The sequence below is a fragment of the Corvus cornix genome, chromosome Z (assembly GCF_000738735.6).
Source record: "Corvus cornix cornix isolate S_Up_H32 chromosome Z, ASM73873v5, whole genome shotgun sequence".
In the NCBI taxonomy this organism is placed as follows: domain Eukaryota; kingdom Metazoa; phylum Chordata; class Aves; order Passeriformes; family Corvidae; genus Corvus; species Corvus cornix.
In genome coordinates, this window is record NC_046357.1 from 41,848,368 (window position 1) to 41,872,591 (window position 24,224).

Sequence of the window (24,224 nt, forward strand, 5' to 3'; positions counted from 1 at the left end):
TGGCAAATTAATTTTTTATATGTTACAACTGCCTGAAAAACTTTTGGATTTAGTTGTAAAGCAATGGAGTTTTTCTTCTGAAATCCTTATTAGTCATTAAGAACTACATTGAAACAAAATAGAAAGTTTAAGATGTTGGCTATCATATATCTTAAGTGTCCTTCATGAATTGCTATTTTCTGATTTGATATAGATGATATAGATATAGATATAGATACATACACGAAAAGATTTTTTCATCTGTTTGCTTGTGTATATACCTTCTTCCCTTTCTAAGCTTTACCTGTACATCCTTCTCCATCAGGTCTCTGGGTCATGCCAGGAGGACAAATGCACACAAAGGTACCAATCAGATTTTTGCAAATCATGCCTCTTGATTCACAGTCATGCAGACCTTCAGCACACTCATCTAGATCTGGGAAAAAAGCATTTTGTGTTTGAACTTCCTTCCAGCAGATTCAGTTCCTGGAGACAAATACTTTCTCAAGAGGCTTCCCTAACTAAAAAGCACTGAAGGAAAAGACCAAAATTGATGATTATTTGCAGCTATCTCTATCTTTGTGAGCTGTATCATCTTGTCACATGAAAGATGAATTTCACCACTGTGACATTCTTGGCTTTGCAGTCCCCATCAAGGGTGACACACGATCACAAAAACACTAAATACTGCTTTTTTTTGAGTTGTGAAAGAGAAAATCATCACCTGCTGGGCTGTTTTTTACATTCCACTGAGAGGATGAATGCAAGATGCACAGAAATATCCAGATTATGTGTTGGTGATGGAAGCTGGGGAGAAGTTTATACATCAGTCATTACCTTTGCACATCTTTTTGTCCTCCCTTAGTTCATATCCCACTGGGCAGGTGCACTCATAGAAACCGTAAGTGTTGATACAACGAAAGGCACACAGCAAGGGGTTCTGAGCACACTCATTGATATCTGAACAGAGAGAAACAAAACAGTCATTCTCTAATAAGTTTCACAACAATCACCAAGAATGTTTTATTGCACCTATGCTTCTCTTGTCGGCTACAATTATCAGAAAGGTAGTAATTCAAACCATTAGCTTTTGAGTAACTAAAGAAAGCTGGACAATGCTCTGCTTAAGAATAATGGCATAGAATATATATATATAACTAGTATGACAAGTTAGGACAGGCCTATTTTAGATTTTTAGTATATGCTCATTTTAATGTACTCTTGTGGTGATGAGAAATGCCAGCTTCAGAAACCAAAATAATTATGATCCATAAAATATAAAATTTGTGAGAATGCCCCAAAATGTAGTGTGGGAAGTCCTGTGATAAGCCAGAAGTTCTGCTTAAATCAATTCACATTTCTCTTCCAATGACGTATTTCAAAGCACTGAAACTTTTTTTCCTCTGAGTTATTACAGCATGAAAGACATGGTTAATAAAGTAATACAAATGCTGGGGCCTGGACAAAAGCCAAAGGAAAAAAAAAATAAAGAGGACAGGTTACCTTCACAATTCATCATTGGGCCTGGTTCAAATCCTTCGTCACAGCTGCACTCAAAGCTGCCAACCACATTAGAGCACGTTCCGTTTCCACAGGGGTTGCCAATGGAACATTCATCAGTATCTGTACATAATGAATAAATGCAGAGTGAAGAGAACTGGGACACACATCGAATTGTGTTTTAAATTCAAGTTCCAGTTCCTGTAACTGCACACACCTATGCAATGCACTCCTGTGAAATCCAAGTTGTATCCCATGGGGCACTCGCAGCGGAACGATCCGTCAGTATTGATGCAGTGACCATTGGAGCAAATTCCTGGGCTTTCAAGGCATTCATTGACATCTAAAAAGCAGGAAGATATTAACAGCCATTTCATGGCATGCATTTAAAAAAAGCACTTAAAAAAAACCTAAGCACCCTATTATGTTTGTCTTGAGCCATGCACTTCAAAAAATGTTCTTTTAACACGTTTTACAGGCCAGCCTCTTGTCACTAGCAGCTGTGAGGAGTAATCTGTCACATACTATAATATCCAAGTATAGTTTTAAGTATTAATATTTACTTTTTATTATCAGAAATTACCTACCTTCACGTGTGTCATCAATTCCAGGAATAGTTCCATGACCATATGGGCACAGGTCCTGAAAAGCAACTGTAGAGATACATTTTCTTTAAAAAACAGAGCAAATGAGAGAAAGAACCATGACAGGTGGTTAAAGCCATCCAAAAAGGATACTAGTTCAGGTCTCTACAGAGCAGAACCAACAAATCAGTATTTCTCTTTGTCTGTGGTTTCTTACATTTAATTTTATTCCTTTTGCTGACTTGAAAAATCGATCTAGAAAAAGCCACTGAGAGCAAATGCTGAAAAGGTCTCTCTTTCTAAGGACAAAAAGGTGCAACACCAATGTGCTCCTCCTTTTCCCCCACCACCAAATTTTAAATTTTAAATGTGTACCTTCTTCTTCCTTTGGACAGAGCTCACAAGGATCACCCCATCCTTCTCCTGGCATTTTACTGCAGCAACACTTGGCCTTTGTGGTGTTGAAAGCCTTTGGCAGTGAGCATTTCCCATTTTCAAAGTTGGTGAAACAGAAGCTCTGACGAGTATCTAAAAGAAGAAAATACAGTTATACAGAGCCAGAACCTTCTCCCAAGTTAGATGATGACGGTCTGCCCTGAGAGAAGTAATGTAAGACCTTTATTTTTCATACTTTTTAAAAAGCACTTAGCAATCCTCATAAAGATGAAAATTAGAAGGGATTTCTACAGAGTATCTCTTATGTTTTAGACTGAGTTATTACATTCCTTAATCATGAACTTACCAAAGCACCTCCGCCCATTATCAGACAGCACAAAACCCGTGGGACAGATGCACTGGAAACCTCCCGGGGTGTTCATACAGGACCCAAAGAGGCAGATGTTGGGATCCTCGTTACACTCATTAATATCTGTAAAGCAATGGAGAAACCTTCACCATAACCTCATTTGCTGTGAATTCCTTCATTAAGAAAGATTATTAATATATCTATTGGTTTAACTTCAGCAGTTTCCAATACAGCGCCCAAGAGATAAATCAGCCTATAGGTATCACTGACTTTCAAATTAGAGCTTCTCACTGGCATGCACCTTCTTTTCTAAATACAATTCTCTGTTCTTCATTATATTCTAAATATAAACTTTAAATAAACGCTTTCAGAATATATTTCCCGTAGGAAGAATACTTTTCTGTAAGCATAAAACATCCAAAGATTGTTTCTTAAAATCCCTATGTTGGGGCTTCTTTTTACTTAAAGTTGTACTTTTTTCATGCTCCCTGTTGGATCCTGGAACTGAAACTACAGCTGGTTATTAGTAGACACCTTTAATTGTATTTACATGCCCAGATTTATATTTAGCAGTCTTTTACTGCCACTCTCATTGTGTTATTTAAAATGTATTCCTGTTCAATTGCATAATCTATAATATATTACTATTACGACTTGAAGAAAGTAAGATTTTTTTAATAGAGGTATATAATTAAATATTATACTTAATAATTATGAAAAGTGTAAGCAAAAATATTAGTATTTAATATAAATAGTAAATGCTGTAAAGTGGTTGAGCTCAGTATCCAGAGCACATTCCCCATCTATACAGACAACAGAAAAAGCAGGAAAACAATACATTAAGAGACCCTTACCTTTTCAAATCTATTATTCAAAACTGTATTTTAGCTTATCCTATTCTGCAAATACTAAAATAATATATAAGCCTTCTTGCTAGGGTAATTTTTAAAGGTAATTATAATCCCATAAATTATGAGATGTATTTTAATAATCTTCAAAGTACAACACTTTTTGAGTCTTTCAGTAAGGAATATTGGAAGGACCATCACAGAGGCCTGTGGCTATATAAGCATTCTACAATAAAAGCCACACTGAGCCCAACCGAAGTATAGGCAGGAACAGGTTCTCTCCATGAAAATTTCACAGATGGTAAATCTCAAATTTGTAGTGCAAATTTTTGTCCATATTTACTGAATTCTATGCTATACTGAGTTTTAGAAAACCACCCTGTTTTCAGCAGGTAAGAAAACAATGGAAATACCATCTTTATTATTAGGAAAACATAAGTGGAGTGATGGAAGAAATCGGGTGGAACAGATTCTGTGATGTAACTTCTGAGAAATATTACCTTGAGTCCCATTTTCAGAAATTGCTCTTAGGTACAGCACATGGACAAAGCACTGCAGCACAATCTGGCATTTGACTAACTCTGCAGTAGCTTCCCACGGACAGGCTCTTTCTGTGTGAGACATTCCTAGTCAGCTTATTTCAGAGAGAAGGGTAAATAATTTCTCAGTTTCTGTGGTAGCTGTTAATATACAAAGCTCAGCAATTCAGCTGCATAGGACAGGAAAACTGCTCTTTTGAAGTGTTCATTCTTACTGCAATGAATGGTTTGGTGCTAAAACTCTTTCTGTAGCCATAACGGAGATGTGACTAGCTAGACTGAGGAAGCTAGAAGGTCCTTTCCCCTTCATTCCTACAAAATGGAAGGGAATATATCACACGGGTAGGTGAAAGCTACACATTTTTCTGTGGCCCTGCTCGTTCTGGTTTGTTTCCTGCATATTATCACCCTGAGCTCACAAAGCAATCAGCCACTGCCAGCCTTCACATTACAGACAGAAGTTAACAGATTCCCATAAAGTTGTTTGCATACAACACCAATAGAGAGTAATGGGCAACATATGCTGGAAGAGCTGTCAAAATATTAATCTAAGTTTTAGTGCAATCACATGTGATCATCTGGGCATTTCCTAGGAGCTCCAGCTTCAAATTTTCTGGACACATGGCAGAATGACAAAAGAATGCAAGCAAGCCCCTTTCACTCACTTTGGGCACAAATTTGTCTGGAAGTCATTGATGTTCTCAGAAACATAAAGAGATTCTTAGAAGGTACAAAAGTGGCCATAAACAGTAACATTCCTTGAAAACCAAAAGCTTTTTTATTTTATATTCGTAACTTTGAACTGTAGTTGATTTGAATTCACCTCAAACATAATCGCTAAGATGGAGTCAGCAGGTACCTAAAGAAATCATGAAGTTGTCAGGCAAACTGAATATTGGAGGCATAACACAAGTGGATGAGAGAACTCCGGGGCTTAGAAAAATAAATCCTATTGTTCAAGAGAAAAACTTCAAAATGGTTCCTGTCCCTGCAGCCACACAGATTAGGTGGCAATAAGTCAAATCTTAAATGCCCAGTAAATTCACAGCAGCTCCATGTTTTGCTCTGTTGGAAAAGGGAGTTCTAACTTGGATTTATTTCTTGTTCTCTGTCACAGCAAATCGTAGTTCAGTGCGTGACATTCAGCTCCTGAATGGCATTCAAGGCTTTCAGAGAGACCTCTATGAACAAAGTAGAACATAAAAATTGATGACAGGTCTGCTGTATCCTCCTTCTCTTCCTGTGAATCTCAGCACATGAGAGGCATTATACAAAAGGTAAAATAAGGAAACAGCTGTTAGAAGAAACTGATTTAACTGATTGTTCCCATAAGTACCATAATTTTATCAAGATTTTTTAAACTTAATAGTCCTCTGAAGCCAAATGCTTTTAGTTCATCCATTAATTGCCAATAATTACCTCCTGTGAAGATTATATAAATTAAATGAGCACATTTGTTTTAAGAATTACATTTTTTTAAGAAGTGACTAAAAGATAAAATACCTCTCTTTTTTTAAAGTATTTTTGTTTGCATTTATGAAGAAATCAGTGTCCAAAATACAGTACAATACAGTACAAAATATTTTGCCTTTGTTTTTTAGAACCTCTTCCTGAAGACTTTTCATATCTATTCCCTGTCACCTTGATTTTAAATCAGGAAACATTCACAACCACTAGGGTTGTGTACGGCTGCTTTCCACCAAATTAGAACCAGATACAAATTTCTAAATTGTTCAGAAACAGCAGTTACAACTTGCCTTACCAATGCAACTTTCACTTTTTACTTCATATCCTGGTGGACAGATGCACCTGAACGATCCTTCCAAATTTTGACAGGTACCAGGAGAGCACGAACCAGGCAGTGCCACACACTCATTGGTATCTTTGGGGAGTGGAGGAAATCAAGAAAGGTTTAGAATCTTGTAATTCTTATGGTAACAAATCATGAAAATACTGAAGGGCTCTGTACTAATTTTCTTTCTCTAATGGAATTAGTTGCTTGAAGACCAACAAGTATTCTAAAAAAGCCTGTTACTTTTACTGTATTTTCATTTAAGTCACTATCATTCTCTTGTGATATTTAGATATTCAGACTGTGTTGCTGCCCTCTACATGGGAGCTATTAGTTTATTTGTTCCATACATACCAACACAATTCTTGCCATCCAGAGTAAGCTCATATCCTTCATTACACAAACATTTGAAAGAACCAATTTCATTGAAACACCGTCCATTTCTGCACACCTGACCAAAGAAGGAACTGCACTCATCAATATCTGTTTAAAAAAAAATTTTAAGAATATCAAAATTAAACCCCAGAAGTGAGAATTGAGTCGCAGCGTAGTATATACAGTATGTTATAAACACACTCACGTTTCAATACACATTTCTGTGGAAAAGGTAAATTTTGCAGCAACAAGAGAACGCTACAGCTGGTGGAAAGTAACTCTCACTCAAGCATTAAGGTGTATGCTCCAGTTAAACCACACTTTTTTTATAGGGTATTTTACTTCCCAGGCGTATAGCATTACCTCAGTTACAGCATCTGGAGAGATTCAATTACTGCCAAGTGACTGCATGACACCAAGTCCACCAACAGAGGAGAAAATGTTACACAGAGTGTTCTGCATCTATATGCACTCAAATTTCCCCCTAAAAACATGCCCTGCCAATCTCAGGTTTTGGACTGTAATTTGCTTTTCCACAGGATGATTTTCTCCTTCATAACAGTTCTGAAAATGATGTTTTGAAATGCTTATTATTTTGTTGGGTTACTTTGATAATGCAGACTTAAAGGAGTACTGCAGAAGGAAAAATATGGGTGAGGAAGAATAAATGAAAAGGAGACTGGATAAGCACCATGGTGTAAGACAATCTTGTACTTTGCAGCAGACTCTTCTTACTTTAATATTGTGTTTCCTGGATAAGGAGAGGATTTAAAATGCTTTTTTAAGACGTATTACTCCTGAAGCTGAATAGAACAATTAGACTGTGCTGTGTCTTCCTTCTGTAGCAGAAAGGAGTGTAAAGCCTCCCTCTTTTTTTTTGCTTATGTGCTCTGCACAAGGAAGAGGATCTTGAGGTTTATGAGCCTGTTCCTCAGCCCAGGGAGGTTTTGGCATTAAAGTAGTCCAAACTCATCAGATATTCTGCTGCCCTGTGCTTTAGGGAATGTGAAATAGCAACGCCTGTGTCAGCTCTGTGTAACTCTGCTCATTTTTGGAGAGCAGATCCTGCAGGTTATAGATCAGCTGTCCTGACTTTCTTACTGCTGGTCTGCTTCCTCTTTCACACCCTGGGCAAGAGTCAAGCATAATGGAGAAATAAAAGAATGATTTTAAATTCATGAGGCAGCACAGGTGGTGGGATAAAACACATTGCAAGTGCTGCCTGTGGACTGTGCCTGTAGTCAAAGATGTGCTGTAAATACCAAGGAAGTCTAGAGGAGGCGATAGATGCATTAAAACGTCAGTGAATTGAAAAGTTGCCCAAGTGGTCCAGAGATATAGGATAATATTATATTTTCTCAAATGCCTGTAATTAAAACCCACTTTTGATTAGTTTAAAACATGACAGCAAGGATTAACCTCTAGGGCTGGTAACAGTAGAAGCTACTGCACTCAACTTTCTTCACACTCTGACATCTCTCTTCTTGTTTAACTACACACCATCCTCCTTGGCATGCCAAGCCACCAGCAATCAAAATAAAAGTTTGGAGTACATCTCTTACCCACACAATCATTATTACGAGTTAATTCAAATCCTGGATAACACAGGCAGTTGTATGATCCAACTGTGTTCTTGCAGGTTCCATTTCCACACGGGTACTGTTCACATTCATCAACATCTGCAAGGAGAGACAAACTGCATTTGAGAACTGCTTTTCCCAGGTATTGCCTGGACACAATTACAATTGTTTTTGCTGAAAATGCAATCCACAGTTCGATTTATATATGTAAGTATATTATGTCAATATTTATATCCAGAATTACAAAGAGTGCTTACAAACTTTTGCAAACATCCATTTTTAAAAGGCATTGAAGTTCAATGCCTCCTGCTGTGTATTACAGTAATTTCTGGAATTTCATGGGGATCTGCAAGCTATTGACATTTTATCCTGATAGTTCTTCAAAATTTTGCATTGTCAAAACAGGTCACTTTCCCAAATATCCTCCTCAGATCATCTGACTAATGTGATTTAGTTTAAATACAAGACTCTAGGAATATATGAATATATACTACAATATGAATAGGTTTTAAGTATCTGTTTAAAGTTGAAATGACCTTTTCATTTTAAAACCCTGTAGAAGTGATTATGAACTAAAAGAACAAGGAAAACACTCTTATTGTTCAATCTTATTTCTTGTATCGTCTCTGTCATGTCATCATTTTCACATGAAATTAGCACAAATTCACATTAAAAGGGGGATTCTGTTTTTTAAATGACACATGAACTCAAGGGATTTAAAGAATTGAAAAATGTGTCTTTTTAGCTCCAAGCTCTATCACTCTGTGATACATCCTATAAAACTCTCTGTCAAATAAACCACAAAGATGAATTTTTGGGGAAATGTTTCTTCAGTAAAACGGAGCTATCTCTGAACACACAGCTTTGTTCTGAGTTTTTTTTCTCAAACTAATTTGTTTTTTGCTCCCTCTGAGGACAACTTCACAGACTTTATTCACAAAAAAACCCAGAAGTGTATGAATCATTTTTTTAATGCCAATATAACCTATTGAAAAAATTAGACTCATTTTCTCCCCCCTACAAAGACCCCACAGCCAAACAAACCACACACAGAAGTATTTTCTCTCCCTACCCATGCACATAGTCTGATCTTGAGATGCCTTGAAGCCATTGTGACATACGCACTGGTAGCTCCCCTGCATGTCCACACACAAACCATGACTGCAAACATTAGGAATTTCCAGACATTCATTGCGATCTATAACAAAAACACAAAACAGATGGTGCACATTATTGACCTCCATTATTTCCTCGTTTTACACAATGATGTTTTTAGAATCTGTTATTATTATTAAAACCAGATTCAATATTATCTATAAGTAAATCTGAATCATAACAAAACTTCATTTTACAGAAAGTGCTTTCCTACACACCTTGAAGTTAAAACTACCGTCAGGATTTGGCTGATACCTAAAGAATGTTCTTTAAAAACATCACCCTGTCTTTTCTTTCCTTTCACTGAGAAATGTGGCTATAAAGCAGAACAGCAGAATGCACAAGGTAACAGAAAATAAAGGATGCTGAGAGAAACACACGCATACCACTGGCGAGGTACAAACAGGAGAGAAAAGCCACCTCATTTCTTACCAATGCAGGCACCATTGGGTGACAGTTTAAAGCCAGCAGCACATTCACAGCGATAGCTACCAGGGCTGTTGATACAGTCAGCATTTCTCTGGCAGAGGTTGTCCCCATTGCTGCACTCGTCAATATCTGAAACACCAAGAGTTCAGTCATCAGAAACCACTCCTGCCTCAGATTTACACTGTGTTTTCTGTATGTGCAGGAGGAAATTTCAGTCCTGCACAAACCACGGACAGCCTGACCTCAGCCTCATGTGCTAGGATGCACACAAAAAGCAAAATCAACACAATTTCAGCCATGCCACCTTTTGGATGAAGGAGCATCCCATGAATCCAACTTACCACATATCGAAGTCACTTAACAATTTTAGACAACTGCCTAAATAAATTTTTGTATTAAAAAAACTGTTCTCTTTGGCTTTGAACTGAAAAAATAAGTGGCACAGTTTGCAACTTTTTAGGCTGCACATGTTAGCATAAAAGCCTCAAACAAATGACAGAACTCCTACTGACTTCATGACACACAAAACTTTATTAGCTTCTATGAGTATCTCTGCCTCTAAAACTGTAGCAGGAAGGACACAAGCTGGAAAACAAATTCAGGAAGCTTTTCTTTGAGAAGTTATAAGAACAAGATTTAAATTTTCTCCCTAAAATAAAATAAAACAATAGCATTTCACTGATACCTATTTAGAAGCTCAACAGAAGACAATTATTTATTAAGTGCATGTGCATCTGTATTAAAGACAAGGACTTAAAACTGATTTATAACCTCAAGCCCTACAAAAGCTCACAGTCTGTTTCTTAGATTTTGAAAATCACATGAATTAAATGTTCCACTTCCCTTTAGGATAAGCTTAAGGGGGCTAAGGAGAAAATAACAATTTCAAATCACCTTCACAGACCAAGAGCAGGTCATTGTAGCTGAATCCAGTAGGGCATTCACAGCGGAAGCTGCCAATCTGATTGATGCAAACTCCATTGGCACAGATTCCTGGGATTTCCTTACATTCATCAATGTCTGAAATGGAGAGAAGAGCTACTTTAAGTACAGTTCATCATGTATTTATACACTGCAAGGATTTTCATTTTTGCTGGGTTTAAAACTGATTTGAGACGTGCTTGATCTACAGAAATTACACACAGGTTATAAATTCAAACATATGCCCATTATGACAGAAAATGGCACATGAGGTTCAGGAAGTGATCAAAACAGAGCTGTACTATATATTGGACAAGATGCAAAACTGTTACAAATGTGCATTTGAAAGCAAAACCTTTTATCTTACTGATTAAAACTCAAAATCATGAACTAGGATGGCAGGTGACCAAAATGCCATAACAAAATGTAGAAATTTAAAAAAACTAAAAAACCAACAAACAACAGAAATATTTTACATAAAAATTGGTCTCAATTTATGTTACCACTGTAGCTCCAAAATGAAATTTAACATCTTTAGTATACAAAATGTTTATCCTGGTTAACATTATGCAGACACAAAAACATGCAAAACAATTTTTGGTTAAAATAAGACTGGTGAAACTTACCAACAGCTTTTCCAGTATGGATGTCAAAAGTGAAGCCAGGAATATTCCCACATAGGTTCTTGAACTCAACTAGAGCAGAGAACAATGTATTTTCAGGGAATGTATAAATCTCCCAAGAATTATTTGCAGTCTTCTCACCTACTCAAGAGTTGTTTTAAGCCAAATCCATTCAGGAGACCAACTGCCTTTTCTACAATTTGTATTGAAAATTCAGACTGCCAGTAAACTAATGCAAATTCAAATAGTAATTCATACTTTCCTCAAATCTTTGCAGACTTTGCCATATGAGTAAATGTCTGACTCGAGACAGCAGCCGTTCAGTTAGGTTTTGGTTTGGTTTTTTTAATATAACCCCTTAAGTTTTATTCCTGTTTTCTAGGCATCTGTAGGGAGAATCTACAGCAGCATTTTCAAATATGAGAAATAAATATAATTTATCAGTACCTAAGCTTCTCTGACATTACTATCTATGTTATTTTCTGTGGAGATTACTGCAGATTAGCTCCACTGAACTACTGAGCAGAATGGACACTGCTTTAAAAAGAGATGCTCTAAAAACGCCACATTTTTTAATTTGTTCCTTCTATATCCTCTTTTTTCACCTAGATAATGGGAAATGCTTGGTGTGAGGCATAAAATAAATTAGGTCATGGTTTTCTAGGCAAGGTGTTTTGAGTGGGTTTGCAACATACAGAGGAAAATTTCTTGCATGGATTCTATTAATTTTTGCAGATGAGATGTTAGTGGCAGAACAGTGCTCTCCAGACAAGAAGTTATTACACATTTACAGTAATGATTTTTTTTCTAGGTAAAAATATAAAAAAATGAAGGGACTACAATTATAAACTGTCAAAATTGTACTATACTACCGGAGGAATTTGTACCTGATTGAGGGGAAAGAAGTAATTCCAGTGTGAAGAACCAGTTTGAATGAACAGTTTGCAAACAATAACCATGCAGCTGCTATTCACCACCTTCTGAGATCGTAACAACACTCAACTTATCCAGAAAAAGGTATTTTTCAATATTCAGTTTCCAAACTACTGCCTAGGAAGCATTTCGAGGTGTGTGGCAGGTATTGGTACATTCAGGGCATTAGGCCACGGTAAAATACGCTTCAAAAAAGTGAGTGAAATTTACAAAAACATTAGGTTGACATAAAATTCAGAGGGTTTCTGGAAGCTGAATATCCGGAGATGTCCATGAGTGCTTGGCCCAGTGCTGGTGCTGCTGAGGACCTACAGGACACCTCTTTATCCAACAGGAGGCAGAGTATGGAGCCTGTCTTTGGTGAGTCTCTAAACCCGAAATCCTGACAAATCATTCTAGCACCAAAAAGAGAAAAACAAGGAGACCCTTCTGTATTCCTGCAACTAATGATCTTTAATGTAGAGCAATGGTAGTTTATGTCTTTAATAGCTGTGGTTTGAGTTTCTTGATCATCTACATTTTAATGGCAGCTCCTCAGCAGCTTATGATTCTGTAAAGTGTAATGACCATTACAAATTGAATGCTTCCTTCACACCAAACATCCTTATTTTTAGCAAAATTAGCTGATCATTGCTCAGAATGGTATTTGGCAAAATATTTTTCCCAGATTTAGACATTCTTAGTAATTTCTCTAAGCCAAGGAGGATGTCTGAACATCAGCATTATCTCCTTTCTTCTGTCCTACTGTTTAATGGCTGCTTAATGCTCACCCAGATTATTCTTGCACACAGAAGTGCCTGCCACAGTGCTTTACCATCCAGCAATCTTCTGCTCTTTCATAGATCTATCTTTAATATATGTTAGTAGAATAATTTATTACGCTAATATATTTTATATATTACTAAGTAAAATTTGAGAGTTAGCAACTAGTTCTTTTCTGCAAGGACATTTATGCCATTTACTGCTGTCAGTAAACCTGCCAGTAAATATATCAAACAAAAACAGAGCCTGGTGCTCACTACCCAGTCCTAGTGGGCAGTGATCACCTACTCCCATGATAAAACACATCAGGTTTGGGAGGATGAAGAAAGCCTCCAAGGACTGAAGGCCTTCTTTCATTCTATGTTATGCTACCTCCATGTTTCATGCATTTCACTGAATTCAGTTTTTCACTCTTCTTTTTTTTCCCCAGTTTTTACTGTGCAGAAGAAGAGCATATTAATTAGGTAAGGATTGTATGATAATGCATTTATACACAGTGCCAAAATATCCACACAAAAACATGCCAGAGATTTGCCTTCTGGAAGCTTGGCTTTGCCTGAGTGACTTTAAAAATATTTCAAAACCCCAATTACTTATCACTATTTTTTATCACTACTATTTTTTAGAACAAAAAGATCTGTCACATAACAGGAAAAAAAAATGGAAATCAGCCACTCCTGGAATTATCAAACCATGAAAGAGTTCTGTAAATTCTTGGTTACCTCTTAGCAGTGAAGCAGCTTTCTACATTTCTTTGGGTAAAAAAACAAACAAAGAAAAACTATTATTTCTGTTTAAAGTCTGTATGCTAACGGTTATGACCTGTACAACTTGTAAATCCAAACAAAACAGTCTTTACTACTTAAAGTCATCAAACAGAGACTGATTGCAAAGCATAAATATAGAAGGAAGAAAGAGCTCTGGTCACCAAGGAAAAAAAAAATGCAAATGTATTGGCCTGTGAAGTTCACTTACAATCCTCATCAGAGCAGAACAATGCTCTTAATGAGCTTCTGGGCTCAGTCTGGTGGTGTGGTTAAGGTCAGTGTCTCCCAAGCCCTGTCTGTGATGTGTAGTCCCCACCCAGATTGCAAAACAACTGATAACAGAACGTAAGTGCAGCTGTTCAACCATTTACACTTGGAAGTTGTGTTTGATCCCTCACACAATCCCTTTTCATGGTGAAAAAGGTCTAAGCATGCCTGCAAACACAGTGAAGTCATTTAGAAGAGCTAATAAGGCAAGACTGAGATATTTCAGGATATATTTAAACCCCATAACTGCTTGGACAATACCAAGCAGTTTTGGTTTTAACAAATCTCTAAAAGTTGCAGAAGTTTTTGAGAATGTCAGTGCCACCAATTTAAAAAATTAATTATTTCTTCTAGACAAGAACATTAATTACATGAATCCCTGCGAGCAGTTTGCTGTATTTTTCTCATCATGTTGTCACCATGATGACAATTTTATGACATTTAGGTAAATTACTATGAGAAAGAATTTCATGAGCTCTCTGTGGTAGCAAACATGTATTTCCTCTCTCAACATTGTTCTATCTCCCATTTCTGACTGCTAGGAGCATTCCTTCATCCTCCCATTTGAGAAGGAGAATGAGAAGGAGCAGGCTGGTTTCTATTCCTTTCGGTCCCATTTTCCTCCTCTTTACTGTGAGGTAAAAATATTTCTTATATTTCCTGTTGTTTACCTCATGTCACCAGGATAAACTACTTGGAATGGATGTAATACAATCACAAATGATTTTAAAATCGCAGCACCAGAGGCATAGTTTTAGTGACACTAAACCAGTAAACTTGGGGCAAGTGAATTAAATAATAAATTGTGTTTGTACAAAACACCTGAGTTTTTTAGTTTTATCTAGGCATCTTTGCTCTTTTTTTCAAATGTAAAGAATCTTTCAATGAATATCAGGTTTCCTTCCAAGTTGGTGATTCTTTCACCAATGATTTTTCTGGTTTGAGCTTTCAAGGGTATTTTATTCCAGGAAATTAATTCCATAAAGACTGACTGAAAATGAACTGTCCTTTATTATTTTCACCTCCATTTACAGAAGAGAATTTTTTACTTCCCATTGCAATGCCCTCCTTACTGGGCTTTTGCAAGTTCAGTCACCTTCAATAGAGGTAATGTGAAAGCAACCACGCTTTCACATGCAGACCATGCTCAGATGTGAGACAGAGCTGAAAAATCTAGAAAGGCTTCCTACAGTCAGTAATGAAACCCAGTCTTGATGTTCTGACAGACTAGGACTATCAGGATAAATGTGTCTCCAACTACCAAGAGCTGAATTACACTCTCCTAAATTAATTATCCTGAAAGACAGACTACACAGGAGGGTATCTCTGGTCAGCCAGCATCTTCAACACCAGTACTATTGCTCAAACTTCTTTCGGGATGAAATGTTAACTTTAGTTACTAGTCAAAGCAGCAGATTAGGAAAGGAAGTAACAAAATGGGACCACAGAAGGCTTTACCCATTCCTGGAGTTGGACACGGCTCACAAGGTTTGTTCCAGGCTTTCCCAATATTGTATGTGCAGCAGCACATCCTTTTGGTCACATTGAAGGGCAGTTCATTCTCACAGGAGGTTCCATTATAGCTTCTGTAGCAAAAGCTTTTCCTCATGTCTGGATGTGAGAAAAGAACCACTTATGAAGTAACCAACACTACCAACATTATGATAATTATGATATTATGTAAATACCAACCCCCTACCAACCCAGACAATGATTAATTAACTCTGTTTTCTGAATGCAACATAAACACAGGCATTTAAAAATAATTTAAGGGTTGATGACAGTCTTTGTTTCAGACTTATGTGACATATTTTCTGTTTTCCTTTAAAGACGCATGGGGGGAAAAGGCAAACTCCTAAAAAATCATAAACACAGTGTAGATACTCATGAGAGCCATTTGCATGGTAAGCCCCACCGTTTGGAAAGGACCAGTGAAAATAAACCAGTGAACAGTGAGCGCTGTTAGGGAGTAAGAGCCCTTGAATGCTGCATGCCAATCATTGGGCTCTCTTTCCTGACAACATGACACAACTGGGAGCTAAAAATAGTCAAAATAAATACAAAGCACAGGGTCTGGCCCTCAGACAGTCTGATATTCATGCAATTGTAGCAAAGATGAAATTTTGCATACCCATGCAGTTGTGTCCTCCGTTCACCTGCATATATTCAGGTGGGCAAATGCAGGTGTAGTTCCCCAAGGTGTTGTAGCAGGTGCCAGGACCACAGACACCAGGGTGTGCAACACACTCATCAATATCTAGAGACCAAGAAAAAACCATTACAATTAACAAGGGAGAAGAGGTCCACGTCCAAGCAAATGTTTCAGAGAAATACAACCATAATAAACCACACTAAGGTACCAAAATACTTCATTTAAAGACTAGCTTGGAAAATACAGCTCTGATTTTAACTTCTAAGTCTAGCCTTAGTTCTTTTAACTGCAAGACAATACACACCAAAAAATCTCGAAGTTCTTGAACTTGCCACTGAAATAGGAGCAATTCAACTTCACAGAAGATATTCACACCTTCTTCTCATGGCAGGGTTAGTCACTTTTTAGTTTTTGGGTCAATTTACAATTTTGATTCTAACAGTTGTGAAAAATCTCAAACACAAAAGGAAAACCAATATGAACTTTACTTCAAACACTGACTAAATTCAGCTGCTACTCTCACACTCAACATGCAGGGAGCATAGTAAAACTTGCAGGGGATACAAGGTGTTGAAGACAGAAATTATTAATAATCCCTTAGTTAACTGAATACACACAGCTGAGGTCTAACATGTAGAAAAACATTATTATATCCCAGTGTTGCCTTTCAAGCTTTGTGCTAATCATATCACTGGTGCCAGAGATAACGATTTCAGGGAAAACTCTAGGTAAGGGTGGGGTGCCCACTTATGGATTTAAGGCTAAGAATTAATGGTTTTCATAATAACTGCACTGTAACAGGGAAGGAGGCTTCAAGGGACTCAACCTTCACAGATTCTTGTCTCTTCACTGAGGTAGTAGCCTTTTGGGCATTCACACTGGAAGCTGCCAAAAGTATTGATGCAATTTCCACCTTGGCAGAGACCTGGCAGCTCCTGACATTCATCAATGTCTGAAAACAGAGGAAAGGAAACGAAAAAAACAAGTCACCATATTTTCATTCCAGAATGAAAACAAAGAAGAGAATTTAAGTATTACCCTGAAATTTTGCCAGCTAGTAGCTTTGAACTGTCATGTGTGCTTTTTTGATGTTTTTTTGCTTCTAAATTGCTCTCCAGGAATGCGTGGATAAGATGCTCATTCTCTTCCGTTCAAACACCCCCTAAGGAGCAGTTTCAGCTTGTTAAGCCCATGTTCCATTCCTGTTTACAGGAATTTGGCATCTAATTCCTCATCTCTGCCCATTTATTGGAACCAGAGCTGCTTTATCTGATGAATAATTCCTGACACTTGCATCTTCTGCTGATGAGCTATAATTTTCATAAATGGCTTATAATTTTGAAATCCAGTATAAGTAAGGAAGCACACAAAAGGTATGTACGAGATTGTTTTCCTACTGAAAGGGTGCTGGACTTCTTCAATATTCTTTTGCTGTGTGCCTTTTCACATTGTTTTCCAATTCACATTAATAGTGGTTTTTGCTTTGCACTAACTATAATGATTTCCGAGAAATGCAGTTCCTCTTCAAAGATGACCCTTTTATTATTATTATTATTACCAGCCATCACAGTCATTTATGAGAAACTCACCTTCTAAAATAATAGTGATGGGATTTGGTCTGAATCCTTCCCCTCCTGGACAGAGAGTGTTGTATTCAGCTAAAGTAAAGTTAACAAGAGACACCCTATCAGTCTCATAAAAATAAAATTATGACAACAGAATCATAAAATGTCACTGGTGTTTTAAATAAGTGTTCTTCCCTACAGTCATTTTTGACTACTTTTTTGACTACTACTATTTGACTACTTTTTTGACTATTCACACTAAATAAATCAAGTGCATTAGATTAACAGAAAAACAATGTAAGATCAGGAGCTCTGCTTTCTTTTATTACCATCATCTCAGATACTCTGAAGGCAGGAACAATATTGATTTTTCCATACTGTGTCCTTACAGAGGCCTATATTTTCTGTTTTGATTAGTTCTTTAATATGTCAGTATGCCACTGATAAAGATGTTAAACTTGGAATTCCCACTATTATGAGGCTGTAAAGAACAACACACTTGACATTTGTGTTGCATTATTCATTAAAGAACTTCAAAGCTCTACAAAACTGATAACTGTCATTAGGTAACAGTTCTGAAAGTACGCAGGAGTGACTTAGACACAAATACACAACAGTTATCAGTGCTCTTCTTTGGAGAATAATGAAGCTCTCCAAATTAAAGCCATGATTTGAGTTCTAAGCATAATTAATTTATTTCCCTACCAGCCTGGAGCTGCTGAGCAAAAATGCCCAGCAGATGTATGCACTCTATTCCATTCTCATCTGAAAATTTCTTAATTTTTTTTTTTTTTTTAAATGGGAGAACCGTAAGAGCAAAATGAAGCACCCAAAACTACCTAAAGTATCACCTGGTGCAGTGGCAAGTGCCTTCTAAAGTTAGCACTGATTTACTACTGTGAGAACCAAGTCTGTCACAGAAGACTAAAGGTCAGGCCTGTGATGCTCAGCTCCACACCTCTGCACCTCTGTCCCTCCAACAGTGGCAGGGAAATTGTCCTGCATGACAAATGTACAACAATACAGTAAAAGACTATAAATACTTTTTCCATCCCTTCCAAAGTAAGACAGCACCATGAGAACACGAGAACATTTCCTTACTGCTGTTTATAGGGGGACAGGTCTCACAGGGGTTCCCCCAGGCCTTTCCCAACGAGCAGCAGCATGAGGAACGACTGACTCCAACCCCAATCTCAGTGTTGCAGGACAGGCCCCCATCCCCTCTCGGTCCATACTTCAGGTAGCAACTGCCCACACGGTTATCTATGTAAAAAGCACACGTGATTACAGCTGCACACAATGATCCAGGGAAAGAACAGCAGGTAATTCCTTACCTAGGAGGAGGAATTCAGTAAAATTGTGCTCTCAAAGTCATTGGCACTTCAAGAACATTAATAGCTACTGATGTCGAGAGAGACAACACTAAAAACTATATAAAAGGAGATGCAGCATTGTGGAACTATTATTTCTATCCTTATTTGCATAAAAGCAGTGACTTCTAAAGTGATACTTCAGGAAGCTTTTACTTACCCACACAACCCACTCCAGTAGGATTAAGCTGGAAGTCTGGAGGACAATTGCACTCGTATCTTCCAGGAGTGTTTACACAAAGACCATTAACACAATTAATGGGATCGGCACATTCATCGATATCTAAAATAGGGAAGCTACATGCATAAATCTGCTCACTGGATAAACAACAATTTTACTTTCTAAGACAACAGAGCAAGAAAATTTCAAATGCAAGTGAATTTTAGTTGAAACTGAAGTTTTACAAATAATTCACCAAAGAGCTAAGAATAAACTTTGTCCATCTGCATATATAAGAAGCCACCCTTTTATCTGACATTTTTCTGAAAAGCAATGATTTACCTGTGCAGTTTCCCCCAGTTCTATCTAGTTCATAGCCATCATCACAGATACAGCGAAACATTCCTGGGAGATTATTGCAGGTGCCAAACACACAAATATTCTGGAAGGAGCATTCATCGGTGTCTGAAGAAATATATTAAGAAGAGAAAGTTAAAAAGCATTACTATATTATTATTAATGTTATTATTATTGCTGTTATTATCATTACGTGTCATACTGCTAAAAGCAAAAGGAGACACATGCAATATATTTTAAAAACTAACATTTCTGAGGTCATGTAGAATACTACACAGAATTTTTATTTGTGAATTTGTATTTGTAAAGAAAGTGTAATACGAAGAAAGAGAGGGTGTAGGCATCAACAGTCACATCTCCTTGGAGGAAGAATACAGGAAAAATAGGAATACAGGAAGTAAGAATTATCTGTGATTTTCTCAAGCCCATATTAAAATAATTATGTAGTAACTACAGACAGATGAGCTAAAATGCCTACATGCTCATCTAAATTGAAGGTGAAATCAAGTTGAAAGACACTGACAGAAAATTGGATGATTTTGTCAGCTATGGTGTAGAAAAGTGTTGAACACCTACAGCACAGACTGCAAAGCTATGGTTTTAGGCACAAACTGTAAAAGACTTCTGAGCTGAAGTTAAGTAGGATAAGAGTGGAAAAAAATCCCTCCATGTACTGTCAGACAGCAAGACTTTTTACGTTGCCAGAATAAAGCAGCTGTGGAAAAGGCAAATGCAATTCTGGCATGTACCAGTGAATTATTTTTAGCAGAGACAGGGAAGTGGAAAGCATTAATATCATTTTACAAAGCACAGCCAAATTTTAATTTGACATTCTGAGTACAGTGCTCTACTGATGAACTAATTTTGCACAAGATGTGCAAAAGGGGTATTAAAATTATTACAGCAATAAAATATCTACTTTCAACCTGGCCAGATTGTCTCAACCAGAGGTTGAGAACATATGAGAAAGGTTAACTTCTGAGGGCAATTTGAGAGACACATTTTTTTTATGGAAAACGAATGCTTAACATCCAAAAGTCCTGAGTCAATTTAATCTGGGAATTAAAATTTATAAACACCCTGGAGTACAGCCATGGAATGACCTCCAAATTGGGTCATTGAGAAGCTAATGTTCTGACATCGCAATGGACTTCTGAGGAAAGTGGATTAATGATTTGTATTACAATTAATGCACTTTAATACACAATTAAATCAAGACTTTGGATTTTGCCCCTTGATTGTAGAAATCAGACAAGGACTCCCCCTGTCATAGGACAAATTAATATATCAACTTCAAAATGAAAGAAAGAAAGGATAACTTCTTTTAAGTATTCAGCACCCAGATATTCTAGTTCTCCAACAGCACAGTTTAATCAATGGAATTCTTTCAGATCTCTGCTGGAATCACAGTAATATATCAAGCATTTCTCCAAAATCTTTCAACTATTGGTAACACACTGACCCAAAAATTAGAATTACATTGTTTTTCAGAACATTGGTTGGCTGGAATAGATTGGACCTATTAGAGGATTTTTTTCGAGACCATTGGCATCACTGTAATACAACTGAGCTGCACCAAGAAATTCAGTAAAGACGACTGACAGTAGCTGGTAATGATTAACAAATCTGACTACACAGTGGCACAGGTAATTCCTCAGAAGCACCTGAATTATTCTGAAGTCTGATTCATACATGTACACCTGAATGTTAGAACATGCCATGCTCTGGCTGAATATTACAGATGACATTTTGAAACTCGTTTTTCATATCTCACCAAGAATTTTAATTTCGTAAGATGTTACGTGGTTTCCACCATCAAATTTGAAGTAAGTTTAAAAGTTTTGGGGATCCAGCTAAAATGTTTTTATCTACTGTACAGTCATATCAAACAACAAAAACAAAAAGTATAAGAACACAATGGGGAATAGAAGCTGAACTGGACCAGAAAGATAACACAGGATTTTCTACACACTATCCAACGGTGAAAAAAAGGAATTAAAAAAAAAAAAGCAAAATTGCTGAGGCAAACCTCTACTTTGCGATTTATGGATGAAGGCCAGGAAAACTTCATAAAAAGATGAAAGCAACCTTCAACATAATTCACATTGAAGAAATTTCTTATATGTGAAACATGTGGTGATTTCTCTGCTTCCAGCTTGAGGTTCTGTTCCTTGTTCTTTGCTTCAGAGCAGCCAACCCTAACTCAGAGAACAAAACTGAGGGAGCAGCAGCTCACCTTGGCAGGACTTGCTGTCAGAGGCAGGAGCGAACCCCATCTCACACTCACAGCGAAAGGCACCGGGGGCATTCAGGCACTGCCCATTTTCACACAGGTTGACATTCTCTGCACATTCATCAACATCTGTGGAAGACAGGAAAACCGCTCTGAAACTGCAGGTTTCACTAGCAAAAGCACATAAAGATATCCTGATGTTCAAAGAAATAGTGCTGTTGAGCACTGAAGTTATAAAACAAAACATACACTGAAGTAAATTGAAAGAATGCAGAAAACCAAACACAATTTCCAAAATTATTCTTTTCACCTTGCCACGATTCCTTATTCCTTGTTTTTCATTAACAGATGATATATTTTTATAATTATGCAAGATTTAAGATTCAATACTACTAACCTTGACAAATAATTAAATACCTTGCTTAAAAAGACAAAACTTTGCCTCCTGGTATATATTGCTATGCTATTTTGACATAAAAAACATTCAAAAGGCAAATTTTCCTAAGTGAATCATACACAGAAAATTATTATCATATTCATTTTAGAAAATAATCTTTGAGGATGATGAACATTACAAGTACTGCTTGCACAGTAGGAATTCTTGTAGTACTCTCCAAAAGAGCTATAAAGAAAGAGAATGACAGAGGGCATTCATCATTGCAGTCATCATAAGAAGTCATAATTTTGTCAGGTATGCTTATGACTGTCCAAAGAAATTTTTATGTGCCTTCTTCTTTTTATTAGTCCATACTTAGTACAATATAGGGATAAAACTTTGTGCTCATGAACCAAAAACTTGAAATACAAAAACAAGTCATATTTGAAGGTCCTTATTGCCAAATAAAAAACTTTACACTGCTAATCAGAAAACCTTCTCTTTAAGATGTAAATTAATTTTTATTTATAATTAGCCAGCTAGCCAATTATGAATGCACTCACAGTAGTTTTCTAAGTATTTTACTATCGTTAGGATGCATTCCTTCAAACCTTTAAATATGCTGACTAAATACAAGATGTGAAAAGTCAACAACAGAGAAAATGTTGCATCTCCACTCTGTGGAGATAAAGACCAGAGCAGCCCAAGACATAGTATTATAATTAATATTTAATATTAAATCTTTACACTTTATATAATAAGTGCCAGTTTATGTTGAGTCACTCACTGTGTGAATAACAGTGTCCATTCTTAAGAGTGACCACTCACCTACAAATTTAAACACAGATATCACAGCAGTGGTTTTTAACTGCAGGTTTGTTTTTCTTTTTAAGAAGTCCTGTGTTAATGATCACATCCTGTTCTACTAATAGACTGAGGGGAAAATAGATGATGACAGAGAGAGGAAGTATAACAGAGCTGGTATTCAGTATTCTTGATTAGAGGGGCTGCTTAAAGCAGGACATTCGTGTTCAAAATAAATGCCATGAAGATGAGGAGGAGGAAGAAGCAGCAGACAGGAACTTCACCCAACAAATGAACCCAGTGGGTCCAACTGGCACACAAGTCAAAAGAACAATCAGGTTCCTTTGTCAGCATTTCTTATGCAGACAGGAAGAATCTTGATCTTTAATGACACTTTCACATTTTTATTGTCTCGCACTTTGGGCTTAGGTCTAATTCACAAAGGTTCCGTACAGGAGAAGAACAACCTGGGACAGGTCAGGTTTCACAAAACTCCTTACCAGAGCAGGTAAAGCCGTCTCCAGTGAATCCCTCTGCACAGGCACAGTGGTAGGAGCCCGGGCTGTTCACACACTGAGCGTTGGCGCTGCACCGCTGGGTCCCATTAGAGCACTCATCAAGATCTGCACATCGGGGTCAGAAAGTGCAGGCAGCAGCACAGCAATTAGTACACCTGGCTGGCAATTAACTGCCAAGCTAACCAGCACAACTGCAAACATGGTTTATGTCTCCATAAAGACACAAATTTATTGCTAGATGATACAGGGTTAATCTATAGTGACTCCATTTTAATACTTCTTCCTTTGAATTGAAACGCGTGGGACTGGGCAAAATATTTCTGAGCAACAGATGGAATTCAACTGACTTGTTACTTGGATGTTAATATCCTGTTAAAGAGCTTGAATTCAAAAATAGCTACAATAAAATTGGAACCAAAGAAACCAGTGAGGTAAAAACCTGTCACTTATTTACAAAGTCTCCTCAAATAGTAGAAGAAAGTGAAAACAATGCAACTGCATGAGAGTTGATGCCAGCTATTCACTTGAATGTCAATGTGGGCAAAAAATAATAAAAAAAGAAAAATAAAAAAGGAAGAAAAATAAAAAAAAATGAAGAAGAAACAAGAAATCTCATACTACAGTGATTTTCTTTAGCACATTACATCAACAAAGCCTAATTGTTAAATGATGCTCCTCTTCCATAAATCCCAAAATGTTCTGAAAACAAAAAAGCAAGTATTACAATCTTTCACTCACCAAAGTAAAGCATGAAGGCAAGGGGTCATATGCAACTCTAGCAGCCCAGCAAAAGCAGTTACATGTTTCCCACTCCTCCAATCCAACCTGCTTTATATCAGGGGTCTATAAACTAGATATACTACAGGACATCTACTAAAAAATGTCTGAAG

The 24,224-nt window shown here is 37.0% G+C and overlaps 1 protein-coding gene across 3 annotated transcripts in view; it reads right to left on the bottom strand.

Annotated features, from left to right (window-relative positions):
• Positions 1-24,224, bottom strand: part of FBN2 (fibrillin 2) — a 119,471-nt gene that overhangs the window by 14,263 nt on the left and 80,984 nt on the right. For all 3 annotated transcript variants that reach the window (XM_039567475.1, XM_039567474.1, XM_039567473.1), the window contains 23 exons: positions 23,317-23,439; positions 21,640-21,765; positions 19,389-19,511; positions 19,047-19,169; positions 18,618-18,779; positions 17,541-17,609; positions 16,778-16,903; positions 15,931-16,056; positions 15,258-15,410; positions 11,074-11,142; positions 10,421-10,546; positions 9,530-9,655; positions 9,015-9,140; positions 7,925-8,041; positions 6,342-6,470; positions 5,958-6,077; positions 2,806-2,931; positions 2,439-2,591; positions 2,067-2,132; positions 1,697-1,822; positions 1,483-1,602; positions 817-939; positions 284-415 (listed from right to left, as the gene is read on the bottom strand). In XM_039567475.1, the coding sequence (XP_039423409.1) occupies positions 284-415; positions 817-939; positions 1,483-1,602; positions 1,697-1,822; positions 2,067-2,132; positions 2,439-2,591; positions 2,806-2,931; positions 5,958-6,077; positions 6,342-6,470; positions 7,925-8,041; positions 9,015-9,140; positions 9,530-9,655; positions 10,421-10,546; positions 11,074-11,142; positions 15,258-15,410; positions 15,931-16,056; positions 16,778-16,903; positions 17,541-17,609; positions 18,618-18,779; positions 19,047-19,169; positions 19,389-19,511; positions 21,640-21,765; positions 23,317-23,439 (2,790 nt within the window). The remainder of the gene's footprint in view (positions 1-283; positions 416-816; positions 940-1,482; positions 1,603-1,696; positions 1,823-2,066; positions 2,133-2,438; positions 2,592-2,805; positions 2,932-5,957; positions 6,078-6,341; positions 6,471-7,924; positions 8,042-9,014; positions 9,141-9,529; positions 9,656-10,420; positions 10,547-11,073; positions 11,143-15,257; positions 15,411-15,930; positions 16,057-16,777; positions 16,904-17,540; positions 17,610-18,617; positions 18,780-19,046; positions 19,170-19,388; positions 19,512-21,639; positions 21,766-23,316; positions 23,440-24,224) is intronic.